A 24,170-nucleotide genomic window follows, 5' to 3' on the forward strand; every position below is an offset into this window, starting at 1 on the left:
TAACTGCCTCGCACAATAGTTCTTCTCGGCGTCCTGGCTGCTGCAGGACACTGTGCAGCCGTCTGCCACGCTGGGCAGCTCTAAGGACAGGTTCGGGTTTTTCTCATAAACCTTGTGTATACAGCTCACACGAACACAGCAACTTACTCACCCCGGAGGTTCTGACCCAGCTCCCACTGAATTCAGTAGGAGGATTGTCATTTTTTTTTATAGGAGCAGATTAGTGGACTTCTATGCAGTAGCTTTTACTGTATGTATTTATATGTTTTTGTTAAATCATTTGTTTATTTTTTGTGCCATAAAATGATTTTATAACATATTGTTTAGAGTAATTTGGAATTTGTTTGTGGTTTTCATACATCTACAAAAGTCATAATATTTGCTATAAATAAACTTCATCTGTTTTATTTTGGCTCCTTTGGCTTCTGCACATTTGTAACAGTGTTAGTACTCCCTCTTCATGTAACAGATGATACATAAAACACTTCAGTTTTGTAGCAGTTATGATGGTTCAATCCTATGTTTTGCTAAAATATGTATATATTTCATTAAGCCATTTCTGTCAAAGCGCTCGTTGAGGGGGGAGACTTTTTAAAAGAATAATTTCAGCTTTTTGAATTTTTTAAATTCCCTTACTAAGGGCAGAGAATATGTGGCCCCCTTGTCTTTGTTTCTTGGTTTGTCTAGATAAGGTACAGCTTTTGTCCCCAAACTCTGCCATACTCAAGCTTGTTTGGGTTTTTTGGTTAATACAGTCAGAGGTTATAAACAATACTAGTATAGGGCTCAGCTGAACTTGACTGAAGCATTGTTATAGGTATAAAGAATTTTTATGAGCTTAGATTAGGCCTGTAGTTATTTGAGTGCTCTTATTTGCCTCTTGTGCTGTATGGTGTGAACAGAATGCAGTACTTTTCCCAAAGAACTGGTGATCTAAATCAGTTTAGTTGAAAATGCAAAAAAGAGTTTCCTTTGCTTTATTTGACTTGAATGGATTTTATTCCAGGTATTTCAAATGTTTTAATTGTTCTTTACATTTTCACTGGAAAAAAAGTGTTGTGAAACAACTTTTTTTAATTTTTTCTAGACTGAGTTACCCAGTGTTGGCTCTCTCAATTTCTAGCCGGTGTGTGACTCAACAGAAAATTTTGTAGTCGATGCACATGTGTGTGTACATGCACGTGCATATAACAAAACAGAAGTTTAAGAGAACAATATGGCACAAAAGAAAAACAGTATATACCTTTTCAATATCATACTAACAAGATATGAATATTTAGTTTTTCTAGATTGTAAAACAAGAAAATATGGCCATTATCTTATAAAGGACCTTGCAACTTCTAGCTGCTCCTTTTCAAGCTCAGTCTGAGTTGCTTTTACATGTTATAAGTAGCAAGTTAGAACACATAATGAACTTCCATAGATTATATTTTTGTTAAGTAATACTTAAAAGCATTGCTGAGTTCTCTGTATCTCTGTGCCTGTGCAACAGAACTCGGTGAGGGTTTCACTGGCAGTCCCGAGGCTGACAGAGATGAACATGTAGCAACTTGGGCTGAGCATGAAAAGGGGCACATACAACAAAGTTTTAAGGTCCTTTGGGTGGAAATGACCGTTTTCTTCCATTTCAAAAATGTAACAATTAGTTTCACCTTGGTAGTACTTTCTTGGGAATAAATAACCTAAACTTTTTAATCTGATATTTTCCTCTTAAATTTTACTGCATTATGCCACTGCTACATGTCAGTATTAAGACAGCAAAAAAAGATTTCAGCAAGCTTTTTAAAATGCTGGTGACAACAGATTCCACCATGCCCAAGGGTGAGAGCCACCCCTGGGTATGTCATTTGATGGCAGACAATAATTGCAGAGACAGTTAAAAAAAAAAAAGGAACAGAAATTCTGCGATAATCAACTCCTTACAAGACTGTACTTTTTAATCATTTTTAAGGTTAATGCTTCAGGCCTGTATCTTCCAAGAGAGTCAGAACTTTAAAGTTTCATTTTAACAGATGAGTTATGCTCTAAAAATGGCACCTGTCAGTAGGCTTGTGGCTTATATTTATTGCAGTTATCTGTTGCATACTTTCAGAGCAATTAGTTTTTCTTCTTTTTACTCTTGGAGAAGCTCCAAACTAATAGAAAATAGGGCGTTCATCTTTCTGGCTTGCACGCTAACGTGGGATTGTCAATGACTGTGTTCCACATCTGGAATGTTTGCGTTAACACTGCCAGCTGAGTTATGTGGGTTGGATTTTTTTTTTTTTTTTAATTGAAAGTCCCAATAAATACAGGTTCCAAATAGTCAAATGTTTCTCTCTGTGTGTCACCAATATGAAAACTTTTACCTGGGTTCTTGGAGAGGTTTGCCTTGCTATTTCTTGAATCTCATTTCTTATTTTCTCTTTGTCATTTGGGAGATACCCCAATCGATTGAATGATTTTCTGTGTGTTTGAGATGAGGTTTTGTGTCATGTAAAGTGTTTTAACTGCCTGATAGATATTGCCATTTATCATATCTTTTTTCTTGTCATTTATATTACACCAGATCACCACACTCTTTGGTAAAGCAATCCAGTTGTCCAGCACGTCATTGGACTTCATCTCATCTCTTGTTTAAACCATTATAGTAATCTTCATGCTAACAGCTTTATAATTCTGATGCAAATCCAGATGATGGCCAGCTATTACTCCCTTCACATACTTTGGATCTGCTGTTTTGGTCTTAAGTAGAGTTGTTCAAGTGTTAAATATACTCTGTAATTTATGTATACTTAGTAAAAACAGAAAGCATTGTATTGTCATGTATGAAAGAAAATTAAGTTACACAGTATTAGCTCTAATATCCATAAATGTGCAGAACAAGCCAAGTATGGTATTGGATTGTTTTTCGTGTTGCCTGAAAGTCATGCTGGAATTAACAGAACCAGAATAAGAGAGTCTACTATTGTCAACTGACTGTGAGTCCAGAGCTAGTCTTAGGACCACACTCTGATATGATTCATCCTATAAATCTTCAATTCCTAACACGGACACAAATTGTCATATGTGCAGGAAGGAGGGATTGGGCATGGGAAGTGCTTCAAACACTGCAGCCAGGTCCATCCAGTTTAGTGCTGCTTAGCTGTTTGTGAGCAGGTGGCAAGCACTTCAGGCCTGAGCTACAGCAAATGATGGGAAAGAAAGATTCACAGCTCTCAGAGTTCACCAGAAGCTCATTCCTGGTCCTGCTCTTCATCTCTCATTGAAGACACAGGCAAAGGGGCATAGTCAGCATAATCATATTGAACAAATTTGTCTGGATAGGCTTAACGATTTAAGAGTGCGAACGCAAGTTCATGTTGTTTGAGAGGTATAAAGAAGAACAAGAAAAGTAGCTCATTGCCTCATGTTCCCCTATCCTACAAATTCACATTATCATTAAGAAGTTAATGATGCTCATAGTCGTGATTCTGTGATCTGGACTTCCACTATAAGATCTTGTTAGAGATGATATATGACCATATTTTTTTTTTTTTATATTTGTGTATATATATACATACACACCAGCATGAAGACTAATTTGCTAACAAGAGAGTGATGTAGATTATATTATTTATAGAAAAAGCTAGGTGTTTAAGGACTTGTAACTTTAAAGTCCTAATTCCTTTCTTAGTCTGTTGCTTCTCTTGCTTGTTCTTAAATTGAATATAATTGATGCCTAGTACATCCTGTCCTTACTTAGCAAATATCTAGAAAGTTGTTTTGAAAATAGCATCAATCAACACTGATGCTGTCCTTTTCATAGTCTAAAGACCAGTTCTGCTGACAACACAATCATGTAAGCTGCAATTCCTGCTCATTTTTTTCTGAGCCAACAGTATCCACAGACTGTAGCAATAGCAGCTGCATATCTTCCCTGGCACAGAATGATTTAGGGTGGAGAGCAGATTCTTTCCCTTTCAAATCACTTCAGAAAATTCTTGGCAGAAAGCCAGCTGGTTTATTTTGTTCAAGTAGGGAGGTTTGATTTATCAGTACAGAAAAAGTATTTGTGCACTGTGCTGAACCATATGAATTCAGTTTCTGTGTCCCAGACCAGTTGACTTTGTTATTCTCTGCTCACAACAAATTTTTCTAATGCTACTACTAAAAAATATAGAAAAATGCAAGTTGGAGAGAACATAGGCCTATTACTTTCTTCAGTGCAGTTTGTGTTATAGTTTGTGATATAGTTTGCGATACAAGTGTGAACTGGAAAGTGTTGGTCACAATTAGACTGGGAAATACAAATTAAGAAATGCAAGGTAGTAAAAGCAGTGCAAGGAAGCAACTACAAATGCCAAAATGAAATTGCAATCCACAAATCTTACAGTTCAGTTTCTTTTTTTTTTTTTTTTGCTTCTGAATTACTAGATCTGCTAAACAAAGAAGCCTTAATATAGAGATAAGATCTGTATTATTTTCTTATAAACTTATTTCTTTTTAGTCGATTTTTCTAAATTCCTACTGAATTATTTTTAAAGGAAACTCTCTGAAAGTATCTTTTAAAGTAGTAATGTAAGGTTCTCTGTGATTCACAATAAAGCAAAATATTAAAGATCTTCTCAATTCTCTATTAAATCAGTATGAGATGTTCTGGGATATAACCCTTTGGTTATGTTTACAGTTTAGGAACTGTGTTTTTAGCTATTAAAATGGTAACATTTTCTACTTTCTATATATGTATACCTGTGCACTTTTATATATTATAGAGAGAGGGATATTATATCTTAGTTCTTAAAACCATGATGCCTGAATGTTTTCTGTAACTCTGAGGTGTTGATATCAGATATATTTTATTTTTCTGTCTACTCAGCAGGAAATGGATTTTATTTCTGTATCGTATTACTGGAGGCACAGTCAGCTGAAGATTGAGATTTGCTATTGTGCAGCCTGAAACTGATAAGTCATGCAGAAAAGGAAGGTATGGCCTGTTTCAAAGATAAAGAGGGCAAATATTTTGAATGGAGTAGGAAGACAGAATGTTGATATGGCTTTCAAAATCCTTCCTTTTTCTTCAGCAGAATTAATCTTGTCCTGCTACAATCTGGCTTCAACTGTTCACTCTATTTTTAGTTACTAATCTTAGCCAGGTCCTCAAATAGCTCAGAGCTGGTGTTGTTTGTGTCTGATGTAAAACTGATACAGACTTGGCTGGTATTTTCATTCATGTTTCATAATCTTCCCTAGTGCATACATAAGACAGTATCTTTGGTGTGCTGGGAGGAGATGTTTGTATTGCCGTGGAGTAGATCAGACACCCGTTGTTTGACACTTATGATGCTCCTCATGTGACCATAAAGGAATAAGTGAAAACATTTTCATGAAAATGAAATTACTTCCTTACATTTAGCTGCAGAGAGGTCTCACAGTTAGAAAGGTTCAGGAAGCTCTCTCTTGAGATTCCTTAAGGGGAATCTCAGAGTAACCCTGAAGTTTCTCTCTTGTTTGTGTATTAAGTCCTTCATACAATCTTGTATGCCATGAAGAAGAGCATAAGTGTAAGACAGAAGCAGTAGTTTAGTTGGCCCTTTGAGAAAACCATTAATTCAAAATTAAGCCATTAAAGAGCTTTTCAAATGTCATTGCTAGAAAGCTTGCTTCCACAAAAGAGAAAGCATATGTATGTAAGACCTTGCAGGAAGTTTTTATTGATCAATTCAGTTAAAATGGCCACAGTGGGAACAACAAATCTACCAACAAAAACTATGCATAAGCCCACTAATATTTCCTTATAAAGTACTCACATCTCTAATTACATTACTTTTTCTTACAGTGCTGTATGTAAGGAGAATCATTAATACAACTTAAAACATGTGATAAGAGTTAACTTTTGAAATAAGATTTTTCTTCTTTTCTATGAAATAATGCATCTTTTCAGGCATTGTAGGATTATAAATTCTCAGATTTAGAAAATCGGAATGTAGTTGTTAATTTTGGTTCTGTGTCTCTGCGAAATGCATTCAGCAATCCATACAATATTCCTGCATTCTTGTTCCTTTAACTTTACATAGGCATAAAATACTCCAAAATGAAACTGGTTGTTGAATGCAAGCACATTCAGCTTTACCTGTGGAAAAGATGAAACAAGTGTTATGATAAAATATTAAAGAAGGCCAATGTGATTTTTATATGGTAGCTTTTATGATCAAGATTTCTATGTAACTTTGCAACCATGACTATATTTAGGAGTCTCTTGAGTATAAATATAATCAAATTGTCATCTCTGGATTCATTTTGGTAACAGACTACAGCAACATTACAGGTAAGTAAAGGACAGTGGTGAAATACCTTCTTCAGTAGACTATTCAAAAGAAATTTCATTAGGCAGTTTATATGAGATGGCTTTTGGATAGGCTATCAGTGTTGACAGTTCTATAACTAGTCTTCAGAAGAATGTCCTGGGATTTATTTTATTTAAAAAGGTAAATCCTTCTATTTTAATTCAGCCAAATGTTGACAGCCATAGAAATACTGTGTTCTTGAATACAAAGCTGAATGTTGCAGTATGGTAGAATCAAAATCAAAATTCTAGGTGTGTAACTTTCATTGTGGTATGTTAAGGTTAAGAAGCTCTTACCTCATGTTCAAAAAATGCATCTTCCAGTGTCTTTTCTCCAGTGCCACTCCCTATGCCCTCAAACACAGCCTTGTATTCCTAAAAGCATAGACAACCACCCAATGGAAATAAGGTACTTTTGCGTTCTGTGCAGCTCAGATACCTTACATTACTTTATTAATCAATCTACGTTAAGTAATCTTTCTGTACAGAAGAACTCATGTAAAGATTACAGTTCTACCAAAAGTTAAAAGCATATGGTCAGCAAAAGAAAGAAAAATCACATTTGTTCTTGTATTTCTTACCGTCATTTCCTACAACTTAATGTAATTTACTGAAGGCACTAAAAGAGGCTTATTGTAAAATGACACATGACCTTTCACTCCTTTGGACAGAGAGCACTCAACTTGTTGTACAAATAGTATCCATCAGAGCCAGAGCTGTAAATGGAGCCAAAACCCTGAACTCTGATCCTCACATGGTGGCTCATTTTATTTCCAGTAGTCAGCTGGATTTGCTTTATCTGCATTAATATTGTACCTAAATCCATTAGTCTGATATGTCACCCTGGAATATTCTGCGCAGATATATTTGACTTCATTTCTTACGTGTTACATTTCTATGTAATTTGCTTCTCTGTGTATTTGTTTTCTTTTTCCTATAAAGTAGCAGTGCGGTATAGGTCTATTACCATGGTTCCCAAATTCATCTAAATATCCTACCATCACATGAATAGACTTGCTCTGTACCACATTGACATGGTGGCACGTGCTTCTAACATTCTGTTTATGCACAGGAACAGATGTGCATCTCCAGCTTTGTTTCTTGTATGGAAAAAGCAGTAGACCAGATGTCCGTTTGTTTTGTGTACCTGCTTGGAGGTAGCTTAAATATTATAGGTAGTCAGGGTACCACAGTTAATGCATAGAGCAAGTGTTGCATATTGGTTCATCTTTAATAACAGCACTAGTCACATCAGTATTAATAACTTCGTCTACTTCTTTGATTCAATCAGTGATTTAGAGCAAGCTTTTCAGAAGGGCATTTTTACGGTACACTAGCAATAAATCAGGTTTGCACTCATCTGTGACATGAATTGTTTGGCCAGCTCATTTTAAAATGACTTACACTTTTGCTCCAAAATCTTGGAGGCAGCAACTGTGAAGTGAAACTCAATTTGTGGAGGGTTAATGAAGTAGGAAGAGTTTTGTTTACTAGAATGTGATTTGGTCTTATTTAAACATCACTGTAAGAGGAACTTTGTATTGCACTAAGGCAATAATGTATCTTATGTCTTCATACCAAAGGCCTTTGATTCCATATACTTCTTTATGGGATCTTTTGTATCTTCAATTATTTTTTTCTCTCTCAGAAGTGTTTTTATCTTATGTGAACACTCTTGCTGACATCAAGAGATGTTAAGTATTTTGTATTTTGGCTTTTTTTTTTTAAGAAATTAGATTACATACTGCATAGTAATCTGCAACACACTTCACTTGCTCGTAGTCATCTGCATTGGCCAACAGCTGTAAGCCTTCTGGATACAGTTTTCCACAGGTTGGATACAGCTTCTTTCGGTCATCTTTACTCAGCTCAGTGCCAAATGAATTAATGGTGATGATAAAGGCACGTCGGTCTGCCTCAAACTTAATATGCAAAACAAAGAATAAAAAGGTGTTATTAGAGATCTCATTCTAAATTAATGTGGGGATATGTTTTCTTTTCAGTAAGCTAAACTATGGAAAGTTAAAAAAAAAAGTGGAGTTCAGAGCATTAGAAACATACCTTATTTTAAAAATTGTAAATCCTTGTTTGCAAATACTTGTTAAATTTTAACTAGAAAATCAAAGTGTTTTGCAAGCACAGCTTTTATTCTGTGATTTTTGTACTGAAAATATCATTGCTGCTACTTCCTCATTTCCCTACTTGGTTACCCAGATGTTGACAACAAAAAATCTCCTCACACACCCTTCTGAAGTTACGAAATAATACTCTTATAAATAATACAGGAGAGGACTAAGAATAAATAGTACTGTTCTGGATTAACTCAAAGTGCTGTTGAGAGTAAAGGTTGAATGGAAATTCTGAAAAAAACATAGTTTCTGAATGCACATATTTGAAGCAATAATTTAATAAAGTGAAGGGGGCTGCTTACTTGCCAAGTTAAAGTTTTCAAGTGTTTCAAATAACAGTTAATTTTTAACACGTAGAATCAAAGGCTATATTTCTTCTGCCAGATTTAAATGCCTGTAGTATCTGTATTTTCCCTGCAGCAGCAGACTGAAAGTCATTCTGATGTCTAGATCTCAGGTTGTTCTTTTGTACAAGGCAAAATTTCACTTGCCATTCTTACAGTATGAATTAAAAATGTAATGGTAAATAAAAATAATCTTAGTTCTGTCTGATTTAAATCTATTTTTCTGTCTTGAGAGCTAAATTGACTATGGGTTTATTTCTTTCCTTTGTTACTTACTTTCATGTTGTAAGAACAGCAGACCTCTTGCTAATTGCAGGGTTTACCTAGGAAAATCTTCCAAGTGAACCATATATAGTATACACACATTTTAGGCAGCTTGCAAACTTTCTTACGCTGCGAATTTTTGAACTGTTTTAAGCAGAAAGGTACTCTTTTCCATTGAATAAGACGACTGAAGTTGCAACACAGTTCTACAACTTTAGCAGTTAAGCACATATTCATAGACCCTACTCCTGTGTACTGGAACACACTGTAACAGGGACCCAACTGCCCTCTGGCACTGACTTCAGAGTAAGGAAAATGAATAAACAATAGAGAAATAATGAGAAGGAAATAAGTGTGCTTGAAAAGATTTCTGGCTAATGAATAACAGGGCCAAATTTCACTTGCCTTATTAATATGAACAGGCATATCAGCCCTAGTGAAACTGTTTTGGAAGGACAAATGCTTTGTTTTTTTAACTTGTTAAAGCCACGTAGAATCTAGCTGTTAGATTTATAATATTTTATTGGGAAAAAAGCATGCTCAGATGCAATTACAACTAATGCTAGAAGGTTTGGGACCTAATTCCATGACTTCCAGTCATGGATCAGTCCCATCCCTACAGACCTCTCAGTTCACCAAATTATTGGCACATGAGGTTCTCCATAGTGAGTAAGGCCACGAGGCAGTTATTTGGCGACTTGAGCCATTTGATTACTGCAGGTAGAGGTGGAGTCACAGGACGACCATTTCCTAAGTGCTTTAGTTTCCATATGGGAAAGTGAAGTAACATGTCTGCTACTTGAGAATTAGCATGAGGCCCTAATAACAGGCACAGCACTAGCTGCAGTGCAGTCCTGCAGTTTCTTGCCAGATTCAGGGTTAAATATGCAATGTTTGTCATCGATGGTGGAAGAGAGATCATCAGTACTTTTAATGTGGAAGGTTGGCACCGTGACTGGTGGTCAAGGAGTTGGCGAGCTAAATACCTCAGCCTCATTCTGATAGGGTCAGGTTGGTAGTCTTACATATAAGATTACAGAATAAATAGCAAGTATTCTTTTGAATAATTAAACTTTGGCTTTTTGTGAATTCAACCATTAGCAATCTGCTCTATGTGTGTCTTCAGATTATTAAAATGTTACAGAAAAGGAAATCTTCTGCAGAAAAGTTGATCCTCCTAGCTGATTGACATTAGATAGGGATTTTAAAGAAGCTTATCACAGACCAAACTGTTACAACTGCTATAAAGAGAGTTTTACAGCATGCTTAAACTAATGTTGGTAAGTAATCTGCTCTCAGCATGAATTTCTAGCTAAAAATGAACTTTCTGAAAAATCCAAATCAGCTGTGGGAAATGTCTTTACCTCTGCCAGCCAATCTCTTGATTTTTATTTTTCGGAAAAGAATACTCAAAATACTTAATTTCTGATTTGACTTGATTAAGAATATTTTCTTTAGAACATAAAATGAAACATTATGACCTGGTTAAATAAAATATTAAATTGCATTCCCTTTTAGAACATTGTTTCATAAGATGTAATATAGGATCATTCTTCCTTCAGGGGTGAGCTCCCAGGGTTATTATCTCTCTCCTATAATGCAAACTTTTAGTGTGATGTCATCTGAGCTCAGCGAATTTTGTTCAGTCAGTTTCCAGGGTGTAAGTTTTGCTTATCCAGAAAAAAAGACTCCTGGAAGCAAATGGGTGATCTGGCTTTCAAACTCTGCAAAGAATTATGATAAAGCATGTGAAAAAAAAAATGGAGCTGAATGCTGAGAACTCAAAATGTTAGGAATTTCTGGATCTTTTATTACAGTAACAGATACAAAAATGTCATTCACTATGCTTTAGGTATGCTTTGGGGAGGAGGACGTTAGGAATTTTTTATGTCATGGAAAAAGTAAATATTAAACTTTTCTGAGGTGAGAGAAAAATAAAACATGTAATGTTGGGCTTTTCTGTATAACACTAGTTCCAAAGGTCACTCAACTCTAACTTCAGCCATTAATTTTAATAGGAAAGTAAACAAACATAATAGTGCCATGAAGCTTAAAGATTGTACATTAGTAAATATACAGTAATGCCAGACCTGAGCTATCCCAAATTTAATTTTGAGCTAGGAGGTGTAAGAATAATCCACTTTTTAGCTTTTCTACATAATACAGGAAAATGTTAAGGGCCAACAGTTTGAGATCAGTGAACCATTTATTCTGTTCTGCTCTCTGTTATAGAAAAATATTAACTGAGGCTAACTCCTCCCTGGTAATGGACTAGCTACTTCTGTAGTCAAGAGGTAAAAGTCATCCTAGAATAAAGCCTTTGTTACATCTTAGAAAAACAGTTATTATTCAGAGGAGAGGCAAACATTTGGCAAATAACTTTGCAAATGGAAAGAGAAGGAACAGGAAAAACAAAGTAACCTAATTATGAAAACGTTGTGGAATACTTTCATATACAAAGACTGAGTTTTTCTTACCTCAAGAATAGGTCTCATGATTTCTGCTGTAGTACCACCTTGTTTTTCACAAAACTTATAGAACGCCTCAAGATAAGACTACATGAAAGAAGAAGAGAAATATTTTAAACACTACGTAAGACCTGGACTAACACGGCACATAGTCATGAACCTCATTTTTAAATACTTCCATTAACTGTGGTAATTCTACCTATGAATTTAAATTCAAATATGTGCTTAATTACTTTGCTGGATTGAAAGTTGAAATATTAAAATGCAAATGTCTTGTTATTACAATACGGGTTCAAATGTTTTTAAAAACTGTTATAGGACAAATATTGTGTTTTCTTTGCTCTCTATAGAAGGAACTTCTTGAGCTCCGTTGAGCTTCCACTGCGTAATAAACAGATGGCTGAAGGAAACTCTGCATTTATAGTGTGGAGGAGGGGATTTAGGAATATGCCATGGGTGTTGGGCCAGCACTATGAGGATACACAAACTGATCCCTCCTGCTCTACCCTAAACCCTGGATTAGGACAGAACAGTGGACAAAGCTTCTGTAATACCGGTCTGCAGAGCCCTCTGGTCTGTTAAGGTTTCTGGCCTTCACACCCATTTCAAAATACCTGTGCAGGAAGGACCCTAAATATCTGAGAGATGCTGTTCCACCTGCCTCTCCATTCCCCAAAATACTGTCTTAGGGAACATTTATGTTATCAAAATGCATTTGCTACAACTTCATGCAATCTTCTTATAAGAAGCTGTCACTAAGTATGCAATTAAGTGAATTTTAAGTAGAGGCATCTCAAGGGGGATCTGCTGCATGGGATTATGTGTTAGGTTCTGTATAGTGCTATCTGATAGTAGATCTGAAACATAACTGATCACATTGACAGCTGAAGCAGAGGAGACAGGATATATTAATAATTTAGATGTGTGTGAAGAATGATCCCCCTGATACTTAGAAGAGTGAGAAGAAAAAAAACCAAAAAAATAGATTTAATAAGTGTAAATGTATGGTTATCCACAGAGGATATAAGAATCAAATCTGTATGTCATCAAATGGAAAAAGAGTGTCTAGTTTAGTAGTACTGTGACAGAATTAAAATACTTGGGCATAACTGATCTTGTTTTGAATGAGAGAAAGTAGCAGAATATTTAAGAATCAAATATTGGTTTGTGAATTTATAAATATAATTTGTAAGACAAACAGAAGATTTTTTTTTCTAGTGCAATCAGATCACTGTAAGAATACTTCCTGCAGTCTGGGGCATCCACTGTGAAAGAAAGATAACAAAGAATTTGGAGAGAATGTGCCAGGAGGAACCATTAACAGAATGAAATATGTATAGCCTTTAAAGAGACCATCCTAAGAGTATTGGCCTGTGTGATAATATTTGTAAAGTACTTTGAAAATGCAAGGCACATGTTAGAAGCACATCCTTACAGCAGCGTGCTGTAGCAATGCTAAAAATAATGTAAAAAGGAAGAAATTATACAAAACCCTTAAGTAAAAAAAAATGTTAGCTAGACTCAAAGCAATTAGACCTTTTCAAATCACATCTACCTTCCATAAATAAAAATAAATGTTAGCCAAAATCCTGTCTAGGCTCACTTAGGAGCTAACAGTTCTGTGGCATTTGGTGGATAACCAAGTTATTCATAAACAAATGGATCTGGATATTAGCCTGACATCTAAAGCATTTTCATTAATGAAATATTAAATTAGAATTTGGATGCAGACCTAAAATTTGAAAACTCTCCAAACAGTGGAGTAGAAATGAAAGGAGCTGGATTTGATTCCTGGACTTGTCATCAACCAGCTGACCTTAGACAGCTTGCTTTATCTCACCATGCTTCTGTTTCCCCATCCATAAAACAGGGTTAATGATACTGACCTCCTTTTCTGAGACACTTTGAAAAACCCCAAGTATTATCGTTATGTTGCAAGAACTTGCCTTGTACAGTTTGTTGCGCATTATTTCAATGTTCATTTCATCCAGGTCATTTTCAGACAAGCAGTCTTGAAAGAAAGCAGCTGAAAGCAGAGTTTATTATATTGCAGTATAAATCTACATGCTGATAATACGCATCTCTTGTCTATTGCCATTCACCAGTCTGTGAGCAAGAATCTGAGGTTTCTGTTGTACAAGAAAGAGTGATGTAACAGAGAGGAAGAGAAATCCCCTTGATTTCCCCCTTATCCTCCTACTCCCTCCTTTTTAATGAGAATCTGCTGTGAGGGGAATCAATCAGTGCCGCAGCCAGATTCCACATCTCCAGAGGGAATCAGATGAGAAATGCTAATGAAAGCCTTAATCTTCTCCGAAATATATGGTTTGGGCATGAGGGAGATTTTCTAGTGAGGAACATGAAAGATATTTTTTGTCTTAAATCATGCAGGTATTCTGCAATTGTTAAGGAGAATCCTCTTCCTCTTTGGGTATGTCTGTAGTGGGGGAAAGGCAACAGGTTGCAACTAGTAAGGGGCACAAGCTTTGACCCTGGCCACCTGTGCTTTCAGGTCCTGTGCAGAATTGGCTAAAGAGCAAGCTTTTGAACAGGGAGGCAGGGGATGAAGTTCATTTGTGCAGCTGGACCGGTTAAAAATACTGTATTCATAACCAACACAAGTATGCCAGTCCGTCACTGTTCCTAAGTAATGGCAGTGGGACAGACCAGTGCTGCGGGACAGAGTGTTGTCTCAGACAGTTCAATGGGAGGTGCTATTTAAAGAGACCATGTGAGCCTGGCTGTGTTTTGTGGTGTTCTCCCTTCATACTCTCCCAGCATCCAGTTTTTGGATGAACAATATTAGAGGATGTAGCCCTGACAGTTCCCTTTATTCTCTCAAACTAAAGAAAGAAACCGCCGTGTACTGACTGTTGCCTGTGCCGCTCATTGCCTCTCCAAAGGGACTGAGTGTCACTTGCAGTGATAACAAGGCGGCAAAGGAGAGGAGCCTGGAGCAAAGGAGTGGGAAAGGGGGGAGGAAAGGTGTTTTCCCTAAGTATGTAAAAGTTTGTTTCTTTCTGTTTGTTTGTTTGTTTCCTAATGCCTGAAACAGTAATTAAATATATTAGTATTAATCAACAATAAATCAAGTTAATTTTCCCCAATCTGTTTTGCCTGCAACAGTACTTGGTAGGTGATCTCAACCCACAAGCTCCTTATATTTCCCCACTGTTTTCTCCCCACATTGTGCTGGGGGCGGGGGCTGAGCGAGTGGCTGGGTGGGAGTTTGGCTTCTGTCTGGGGCCAACTCACCACGCCTTCTGGAGAAGCAGAACCCAAACCCACTCACAGTACTCAAGATGAGGGCACACAAAGATTTCATATATGTTCAAATCCATCCAGTTCCAACTTATTCTCAGTACTCTTCCCAGCAGTACCCCAGAGCTGGTTAGTTTTTGTTTTTTCATGTTGGCTGCTGCAGCACATTGAGCAGACTTTCATCCCAATTTCAGAATGCGACGTTCCCAAGCCTGGCTCTGTTTTGCTTTCAGATTTAGTTCTTCAAAATAGGGAGTTTCTCTGTGTTTGAATCATGCCCAAATCCCAAGAGGGAATCTAGGTTCTACCACAACATCTAATATTTATTAGTGACTGTCTGCTTCTTGATCCTTATTGAGGGATAGGCAAGATTTCATCTTACATTTTTTAATTATAGATGCAGATGTTGAAATAAAAATCTAGATGCTCTAAATCAGTGGCTACTTTGGGTATAAAAGATAGCCATTACACTTCTTGAGTAGCATGTTTTCTTTGTGTCTGCTACCCAAGGTTGATATAGAAGCTGTTAGTAAATATTACTAGACAATGTCCTGAACACCACTTTAGAAGTGCTTGATCCACACTTCATGTTTCATGTTACCAAAACACAGCATATCCAGTGGAAAACATGTTACTCCATCTGAGATATTCTTAAGAATACAGGATGAGTAGTTTCAAGAAGCAAATAAGATATAATTTAGTGTTCCTACCTAATGGTGTGTCAACCAAAATTGCATTGAACAGCTCAGTGGGGTTTGAGGCAATGCTGACTGCTTCCATTTGCTCAAAACTCCCCAGTGGATGGCACTTGGGAACAAGTTCAGCTATGGGCCGCTGATGTAATGTGCCAGTTATTAAAAGAATTACGTTGTCAATCATGTAGCTGTATCTGTATTTGAAAGAAAAAGAAATGAACCTTATCTTTATAAAGAATTTTCCTTTGAAAAAATACCAAAACAAGGTTTTTGAAAATTAGTAATAATACTAAGGTCAGAAACAACCACAGTATTTGCAGGTTTGTGTGTTCACTCTGTATCAATGTCTCATTTATCAAAAACCAACAGAAGTTTTTAAATAGCCAGTAGGTAACACGCAGTATTAATTTTAAACATGTGACTAAGTTGGGGAAAGAGACACTTTTAAAGAAGGGGAAACTGAAACATGAATATAATAAGCATAACAGCTGTGAAATGTCAGTTCACTATAGCAAGTGACAATGAGTGGTATCAAAAAGTAAATCACCTGAGCTAGCATCTTCTCTAGTTTGGGATTTTGTTATTTTATATGGACCATCTGGACAGAGAAGTGTGTGAGAATCTGGGCACTAAAACTGCAGAGTTAATGCAGATGGACCAATCTTAGGGCTTTCTTCTCACTCAGCTTTAAACATCCTCCCACGAGGAAACTAAGAACAGGTTCTCAGAAATTTCTTCTTTATTGCTAAAAGTTTTCTTTTCAGTAAAAGTTTTCTATCAATCAGCTTCTTACTAGTTTTACTGTCAGAGAGGCTGACAAGACTTTTGTAAGTGACTTGGAAATGTAAAAGTTATTCCCTTGGGATGCTTATAACAAGACCGCCAGTCTTCAGCTTGCGTTGTTGATTCAGAACAGCTAGAGACAAATAGGGATTAATACAATCTCACACAAAATCTGGGAGGGGGCCTGGTGAAATGTAGTTCAATGATTTAATAGTTGTGTTAAATATCCTAAAATAGTGTCTCCATTATGAAAAAACAACAGCGTGCAGAGATTGTGCATACACGTGTACACGTGCATGTCAATCAGTGTGAGGAAAGAGCTGCCATAATTTTCATATTTTCACTTTCATTTCTCTGAAGCAAAAGGTAAACCTTTTGTATGCCTCAGGTCACAGCTGTCCTAGGGCAGTCTTTAAGATCCTGTTGATATATTCACCTAGAACTGGTCAGCTACACTTGACCAAAAAAAAAAAAAAAAAAAAAAAAAAAAAAGACTAGTGATACTTTAATTTTGCTGTTGTGATAAAAATACTCCTTAAAAATAAGGTAAACAATCTGGTGTTCTTGTTATAATATATGAAAAAGATAAGATCAGGGGGAGTAAACAGGTAAAATATCCTGCTGCCATTTCACTAATCCATGTTGTTATACTGTTATAAAGCAGATCCTTGTTCTTAATGTTGTTTAAGCCATTCATCGACAAGTTTTATCTGTTTATAACTGTATTGAGATCAGAACTTTCTCTTCACCTGGCATTAATCAGCACTTGTACTTTTTAAAAAACCTACTTGGATCTAAGTATCTTACTATACACAACATAAAGTTTTTCTGCTTTTAATGTACAAAGGGTATAAAAAGTATGGCAGGTGTATGATGTGTTGTAACTTTCCCCCTTTAAAAAAAGTCTGAAACTTGCCACATGCCTAGGAACTAAATCACTGCCCTCTACATCATGAAATTGCTAATCTTGCATGAGTCACCCCCCCCAGACAGTTTTGCAAGTTCTTTGACTTAAATGATGTTTGAAAATTGTAACCATTTTTTCTCAATCTCTACCACTCCTCCTGCCACTGTACACAGAAAAAATCTGCTTGTGTCCTTTAAAATAAGAAGTTGCAAAGACAACAGCTCTTCATATTTGCAGAACTTATATTAGCAAATAAAGTATATAAAGTATATAAATGCTGCAGTATAAAAGTAATTTTGCTATTTTTGAAACTTAATAGAAATTCAAGTATGATGCATTTACACTGTTTTAACTTGTAGCTATGCTTTTGCTTTGAGTCTATGTGGTAAGCTATGTGGTAACGTTACTTACGTGATAAAATTCAGAAAAGTGGCAAGTGGTTCAAAAGCATGATTTCTAAAGTAATGAAATTCTGTGAGTAGTTTTGCTTTCAGTTTATCATCGATGGTGGAAATAGTGAGAGGGCCAGTTTCGTTAGCCAAGAAGTTGCCATAGTCTGTAGTCTGTAGATGTAACTTCAGATCTGAAATTAGATTCAAGGAAGATCATGAGAATAAACTGTCATTATATTGTCTCCAAACCAAATAAAAAAACTTCTAAAATGTTCATTTCTTACATTATATTTTCATATTAAGGGTCTGATCATGCTCTATGGAAAAAGTTTTGCCATAGATTTAACGCAGAGTAAATGCATAATTACTGCAAATTTGTACTGACTTCTACCAGTAAGACTTACTGCGTGCCACAGGAAAGCACAGATAACTTATATCTTTATCAGAAGTTTCACTGGCAACTTTAGTTTCCAGCCACACCAGGCACAGTGTTAATTACTGCTCTTCTGAGCCCCTTCCCAATCAGGTTTGTTCAATGTTTTGATTTCTCTGATTTATTCAGGGCACCACTCTTGCACCATTATAATGTTTGTTGTTTTGTCTCCTGCATTCCTAGGGACTGTTATGCATCAATAGGAATCATCCTTTAACTTTATTAAGATCTTAAATTTTCATTTGAAACATTTAAATCTCAGGTAAGACTATAATCTTATGTTACCAGGCTGCCCGAAGAAGAGGAGAGAACACATCTTGCCTCGCTCAGGTTCTGGGCTCCAAATGGCTTCTGCAGTGCACTTGAAAGGGCACAGTTACACTTTCATAGCATTTCTGGTTTGGCTTTGTCTGATTTATGGCTGCTACTACCAGGTTCTAAGAAGCTGTTCCAGAAACTTGGGTTATCGTGACATATTCTGTCTGAGCTCCCAACCCTGATAACTGAGGAAAATGGGTTGATTAGACAACAAAGTTGAAAGAAGCTTTTGTAATATCAAAGAATTCATTTGACAGATTTCCTCTGCTAGCCATTTTCCACCATGAGGCAAAAGTAAGGATTTGAATCAGTTCTTAGTGTTCAAAGCAGTTTAACATTTCCTTTTAGAAAAGCCCCTGCTATATTACATAGTTGTCTTCAAAGGCTATATTAAAACTACTGTAAATTATAGATTGGGATAATGTTATGTGGTTTGGGCATTCATAATGATTAGATTTCCAGATAAAATCTGAAGTGATATTTAGGGAAAAGGAAGCAACACTCCCACTGACTGAAAAAAAGGTGTACCTATAAGGGAAGTTAATATGCAGTTAGCAAGGTGTGCTTTTATCAGTATAGTAGCTACTCTTTCCTAATTCCCCATACCTGTACTTTCTTAGTATGCAGTAAGGTTGCCTACACTGAGACTTAAAGCAAAAGAACTAGTACATCACAAATTCAGACTCCTACGTCTAGCACTCTAGCTTACTGAGATAGATAACCCTCAGAGTTTTCTATTCAGTTTAGCCACCACTCGAGCTCATTTTAGCGATTACATCAACAGACCCTTGGATAGGACAGCCTTACTCAGCTAGCTCTCTGCAACTGTTAGCATTTCTCTAGATCTTCCTGCAATAGACTGAACTTATGCTAGCAGTGTTTCTGGCATAATTGCTTCTTAAAATTATATAGGTTGTCACAAAAGTGTTGACAAAAGAAGGCAGAAGAAATTGGTCTTTCAATGGTCAGAGCCAGATACTAGGAAATAGCCATAGTTTCAGTACAGGCTTCCATGTAGAAAGAAGAAAGAGAATCCAAATATGAAAAAAGAAAACCACTTACTTCAAGAAAGAGAGAAAGGTGAGAAAGATTAAGAGATAAATAAAAATGCTGAATTATGCCCAGAAATGAGTCTAAATATGTAAGACTAACTTTTAAAAAAATCACTAATATTTTCATATCACATCTACATTTCCTGTGAAAACTGATTTTTACTTTCTCTTTTTGTTGCAAAGAAGGTAAAAATACTTGGCATATAGTGGGATTAGATAATACTACCTCATTACATGCAGAGAACTGAATTCCAGCTTTCCTTAATTCCTTTTCAGACTAACCACTGATACCTACCTTGACTCACGCTCTGTAAATGCATTCCAGACATGGTGGTTTTCAGAGGTTTAGTACCTAAAGCAGACTCCAAAACCCACATATCAGCCCCAAGTGTTGACCATTCTGAAGTGTGTTTAACATTGTCATGAGATGAACAGAAAACAAACCCAACTGGTTGAGAATAGTTTGACAAGACTGTGTCACCTTCCTCAGTTCTCTTATTGACTGACTGGCTTCAAAATCTATGCCCTAATGTAAGGCATGAAAAATATTAGCTATAGCACATTAAATAGCCCCATCTGGCTCTCAAAAGCTGTGGAGGAAATACTATGCCCAGGAATACTGGATTTATGACCCTGTCACTTCCATGGTCTGCTTTAGAGAAGTATTTCTTCATTCTTTCTAAATGATTTAATAAATGCCAGCATGCATACTGTATGTAAGAAACAGTATTCAACCCTATCTCACGGCCTTGGCCAAAACAATTGAGAAAATAGTCATCCACAAGCTCCAGTACCATATAGTATCGATCAGGAATGACATAATCAGAGTTCACACCATGACAGAGTTCAGTGCAGCTCAGAGGCTGCTCTGCTGGTCTTAAATGGTATTCTCTTGGCTGTTGGCCTAACTAAGACCTGTGAACTAACACCATCAGACACTTGTACTAGTAACGTGACCTGATGACCTGGCAGGAGTAGATGGCTGAGCATTACAGGGGCTTCAAACATTCCTGTTCACCAAAACCTTTTAGTGATGGTAGCTGCTCCTTTTCTCAGGGGCTCTTGGAGACCTGCACAAGACCCTGGGCTTTTCAGCATCATCAAATCCCTAGGAAAGAAAATTCCTGTGTTTCAGGTGTCAGTATTATTGCCATCCATCTGCATCACTTATTTCCTCATACAGTTACATGCAGGGAAATCGTATGTGGGAAATGTATGACTCTAAATAATGTGATTTTAAATCACATGATTTTACTCACAATTGAACTGCAACCAAACACAATTAACAGTATGTCTAAAGGGAATTGATGTGCAGAGGGAGACTAGTTTAAGATGAATACAGTTAAGACAGGAATGGCGCTGATCAGAAAGGACTATTGCGAGAACTTGAACAAAGCGTTAACCTGGACTCTCGGCATCAAGCACATGGAGTCTTGTCTGAGTCCTCACTTTGGTAGCCGACTACCCCCAGTTTTCACTTACACTGTTACTTCAGCCACTGCGTGCTGGTATGTCCTGGCAAGTTAAGTGAACTTATTTCAGTGATGTTGGTGGGAGCAGAGCTGGGCTGCTTGTCCTTCTGTGACCTAGTCTTCCTTCTGGAGAGCAGTAGTCTTTCCATCATACAAGGAAGCAAGGAAAGAATAAAGCACTGAATTTAACCCCCTCATATTCTACTTCAAAGCCTGTCAGCAGCGTTCCTCTGAGGATCCCATTCCCCTGAAACAGAGGGTGACATAGGGCCAAACTAGTAGCATGCCGTGTTGCAGAGGTTTCAGTCAGTGTTTCAGCCCACAAGGTAGCTCCATAGAAATTATAATAATTCAAACAAGCCTCAAAGGATGTCTAAGGTAAGCTGAAGGCCTCTTCTTCTCTCTGTGTGGCCCTGAATTGAGAGGACACAGTGGTATCGTAAGTCAATTAGCATCCTCCTTTTTTTCTTTCCCTCTCACTGTTATACTTACTCTGTGATTATCAAGCAGATGTAAAGCACTAACCTGCAGTTTTTCTTGTGGTTCTTCTGTACTGACATTTTGGTTTCCCCTCTAGAAAATCAAAACCACTTTGAAATTAAAAGATCTTTTTGATTCTATTTATGGGTTACTTGGGGTTGTTTTGATTTTTTTTATGCTTGTTAGTTTTAGCATATTTATAATATTTTTAACTTAGGCCAGTTTTTGTGGCGTGATGCTATGCCGCAGAATGCTGAATGGCGTAAATTTATTACCTTTTAAAGTGAAGACATGAACTGAATGCACTATTGGACAAGCAAAATAGTATCACAGTGCAAATCCACACGTTGGATCTTTTCATTGGAAACAAAATACAATGTATGCATAAAGCTCAATTTTTTACTTTAGAGGTAAGGGTCTGTGGTTTTGGTGCACTGTACACTCATGGTGCAAGTTCAATATTACAGCATCCTATATGTGCAGAGAGGTAAGTGTGTTTAGCCTTGTGTACAAATCCAATACTTCTCATATTTTCATTATAAATAATACATTTGGTAGATAACTGGTGGGAATCTGTTAGCTGTCTGAAAGAAGTAGAAAATGTTACAATGGAGAAAGATGTAGCTGAATAGAGAAAAAAAGGAAGTCATAGTGGGTAGTAGAGATGTGCTTGTAGGTGGTTGCTGCTTCTATTACTGAAGTAATTTACGTTCTAAAATTGAATGAACATTAGAAAGAAGGTTCAAAAATAAAAAAGTCATTGTTCTTTCTACTATAAATCTTACTTAGAAAAGGATTTTATCTCTCTGTTGTGATCTGTCCATCTGTTGCATGCTCTTAGTAATGCTGAAGGTTTTTATGTCTCAGAAATGTTTGAAAACTACTTCCTCATTGTAAATAACTTTCTTGTAGCTTGACTTAAAATTTAGATAGTTTTTCTTAACTATTCTTAACTTACCATCAGCAGGTATTCTTCTGGGAAGGATGAGGGAAATCCTTTTTCCTTTTATGTTTCTAAAAATATTAAACCTGTATGTTTTCATCTTATTCAGAAGTAACCAGAATTTTATGGGTATTTTTTTTTCTTAATGGAGCCTATGGTGACATAAGTTATTAAGCTCCTTTGCAAAGACAGGTGGAGTAAGAGCAAGGTTTAATAATTCCATCATTCTGTCCTTTGTGTCTTTTATAGCTGTTTGAAGCTCTATTAGCTTTTTCTGAAGTCAACAATTAAATACAGTATCAAGAGCGTCTGTAGAGTCTTTAAGTTGCATAGATCACAACTGCTGGTACAAATAGTCTACGGAAACTGTTGGTTTTATCTAGCTGACGTGAGTAGATTTCAGTTCTCGAAGTATATACATGTGTTCTGTGTGTCTAAACTGCAATTGTATGAAATGGAGAGCTGATACAACTCTCCAGCTTATCAGCTGAAGTAGGTACATGCACTTGGTCAGTCGAATAGTCTCTAGATCCCATTGACTGTACTGACAATCTCTTCTTTAACTATGAGAGGAACATTATCCTGCTGACAGGTAAATACCTACATGTATCTATTTGAATATAGTTGTTTTAATCTGCAAGATGGATGGCATGCAACCTTCCCATACTTATGTTTTTATTATATTAATAGTTTAGAGACCCTCAAAACTTGATTGTATATGGGAATCATCAGATTCTGCACTTCTCATTTCCCCAAATCCATTACTGCATACACAAAGCAACCCATGCAACAGAGCGAGCTTATTATTTCTCCTTGTTGCTTTTTCAAATGAATCTAATATACTACATGCTATAGAAATTATTTCAGTGGACAATCATAGCTTTTATTTGGAGTCAGGGAAAGAAACTCTATCTTCCTTTAGAAAGGTGATTTTTTTTTTCTGTTACATTTTCTTCCTGGCAAAGGTCTAGAGGTATGTCATATGATTCTTTGTACAAATCTGTCTTCATCAGGCTGTGACCAGTCTTGGCCACAGAAAGCTGTTTTGAAAACTAGTCTGTGTTCTCTTTATTACTGTGGCAAAGTCACCTTGAAAAAACTTTTTTTTTTTTTTTTTTTTTTTTTTTTAAATCTTGAGAATAGTTCAGTTTTATCTTTGTGAAGTCTAGTTTTCTCTTCCTGGCAAGTAGAATGTCCCCCACTGCCCTAAAACTCATGAAGTAATAAAGTACTAAAATTATATCTCTTATAGAGAAACTCAGTGCCAAATGGTAAGCTTTTAATAAGACTTTTGTGAACTATTTTATCCAACTGAAATGATATGAAACTTCTATACTTGAACAGTTCTGTAGCATGGTTAAAATCTGTGAGAAGGTTACCAGTCTCCATAGGAAATCTATGGATGAGATTTCCAAACTTTATCAGTAAACTAGAAAATCCCATCATCTGGATTGCTTTGCAAACTACAGTCTGTAAAATCCTAGGGTGATTTCCATGGAAAGCTATTAACTTAAATATGAGAACAGTTCTTCAAAGCACATCAGGGTTATCTCTGGTTTTTAAAATAAGCTCTCAATACTTCAGTCTTTTACCTTGCCTTCTTCAAAGGTCTAAAGAACAGTATTTCTTCCAAAATAAAATAAACCAGTAGACTTACCTTCTAGTGTCTCGCATTGTGCTAAATTGACATAGTCTGCACTTGTCAAGATCCCAGCTTTGAACCCTCGGACCAGACCCTCCAAGTAGCCATGGTCCACATTGAAGTAAAACTCAGAGTATCCTGGCATGGAGAAAAGGAGATTTAAGCTCTCTGCTGGATAGTTGATGGTACTGAGTATTTGCTACCAACTGTTTTACTCCTCTTTGGAAGGAGTGACAAACAGTCACTGATTTCCTGCCAGCCTATGATTGTGTTTTACCAACTG

The 24,170-nt window shown here is 36.5% G+C and overlaps 1 protein-coding gene across 1 annotated transcript; it reads right to left on the reverse strand.

Moving 5' to 3' along the window:
- Positions 1-5,929: 5,929 nt before the first annotated feature.
- Positions 5,930-24,032, reverse strand: ATP6V0D2 (ATPase H+ transporting V0 subunit d2; the record flags this gene model as incomplete). Its single annotated transcript, XM_082307709.1, has 8 exons — positions 5,930-6,091; positions 6,602-6,679; positions 8,050-8,226; positions 11,519-11,596; positions 13,456-13,535; positions 15,481-15,659; positions 17,567-17,738; positions 23,903-24,032. The coding sequence occupies 8 exons, from the start codon at positions 24,030-24,032 to the stop codon at positions 5,930-5,932; spliced, it is 1,056 nt and encodes a 351-aa protein (XP_082163835.1).
- Between the last annotated feature and the right edge of the window lie 138 nt (positions 24,033-24,170).

This window comes from Platalea leucorodia (genome assembly GCF_965183815.1).
Source record: "Platalea leucorodia genome assembly, chromosome: 1".
Classification (NCBI taxonomy): domain Eukaryota; kingdom Metazoa; phylum Chordata; class Aves; order Pelecaniformes; family Threskiornithidae; genus Platalea; species Platalea leucorodia.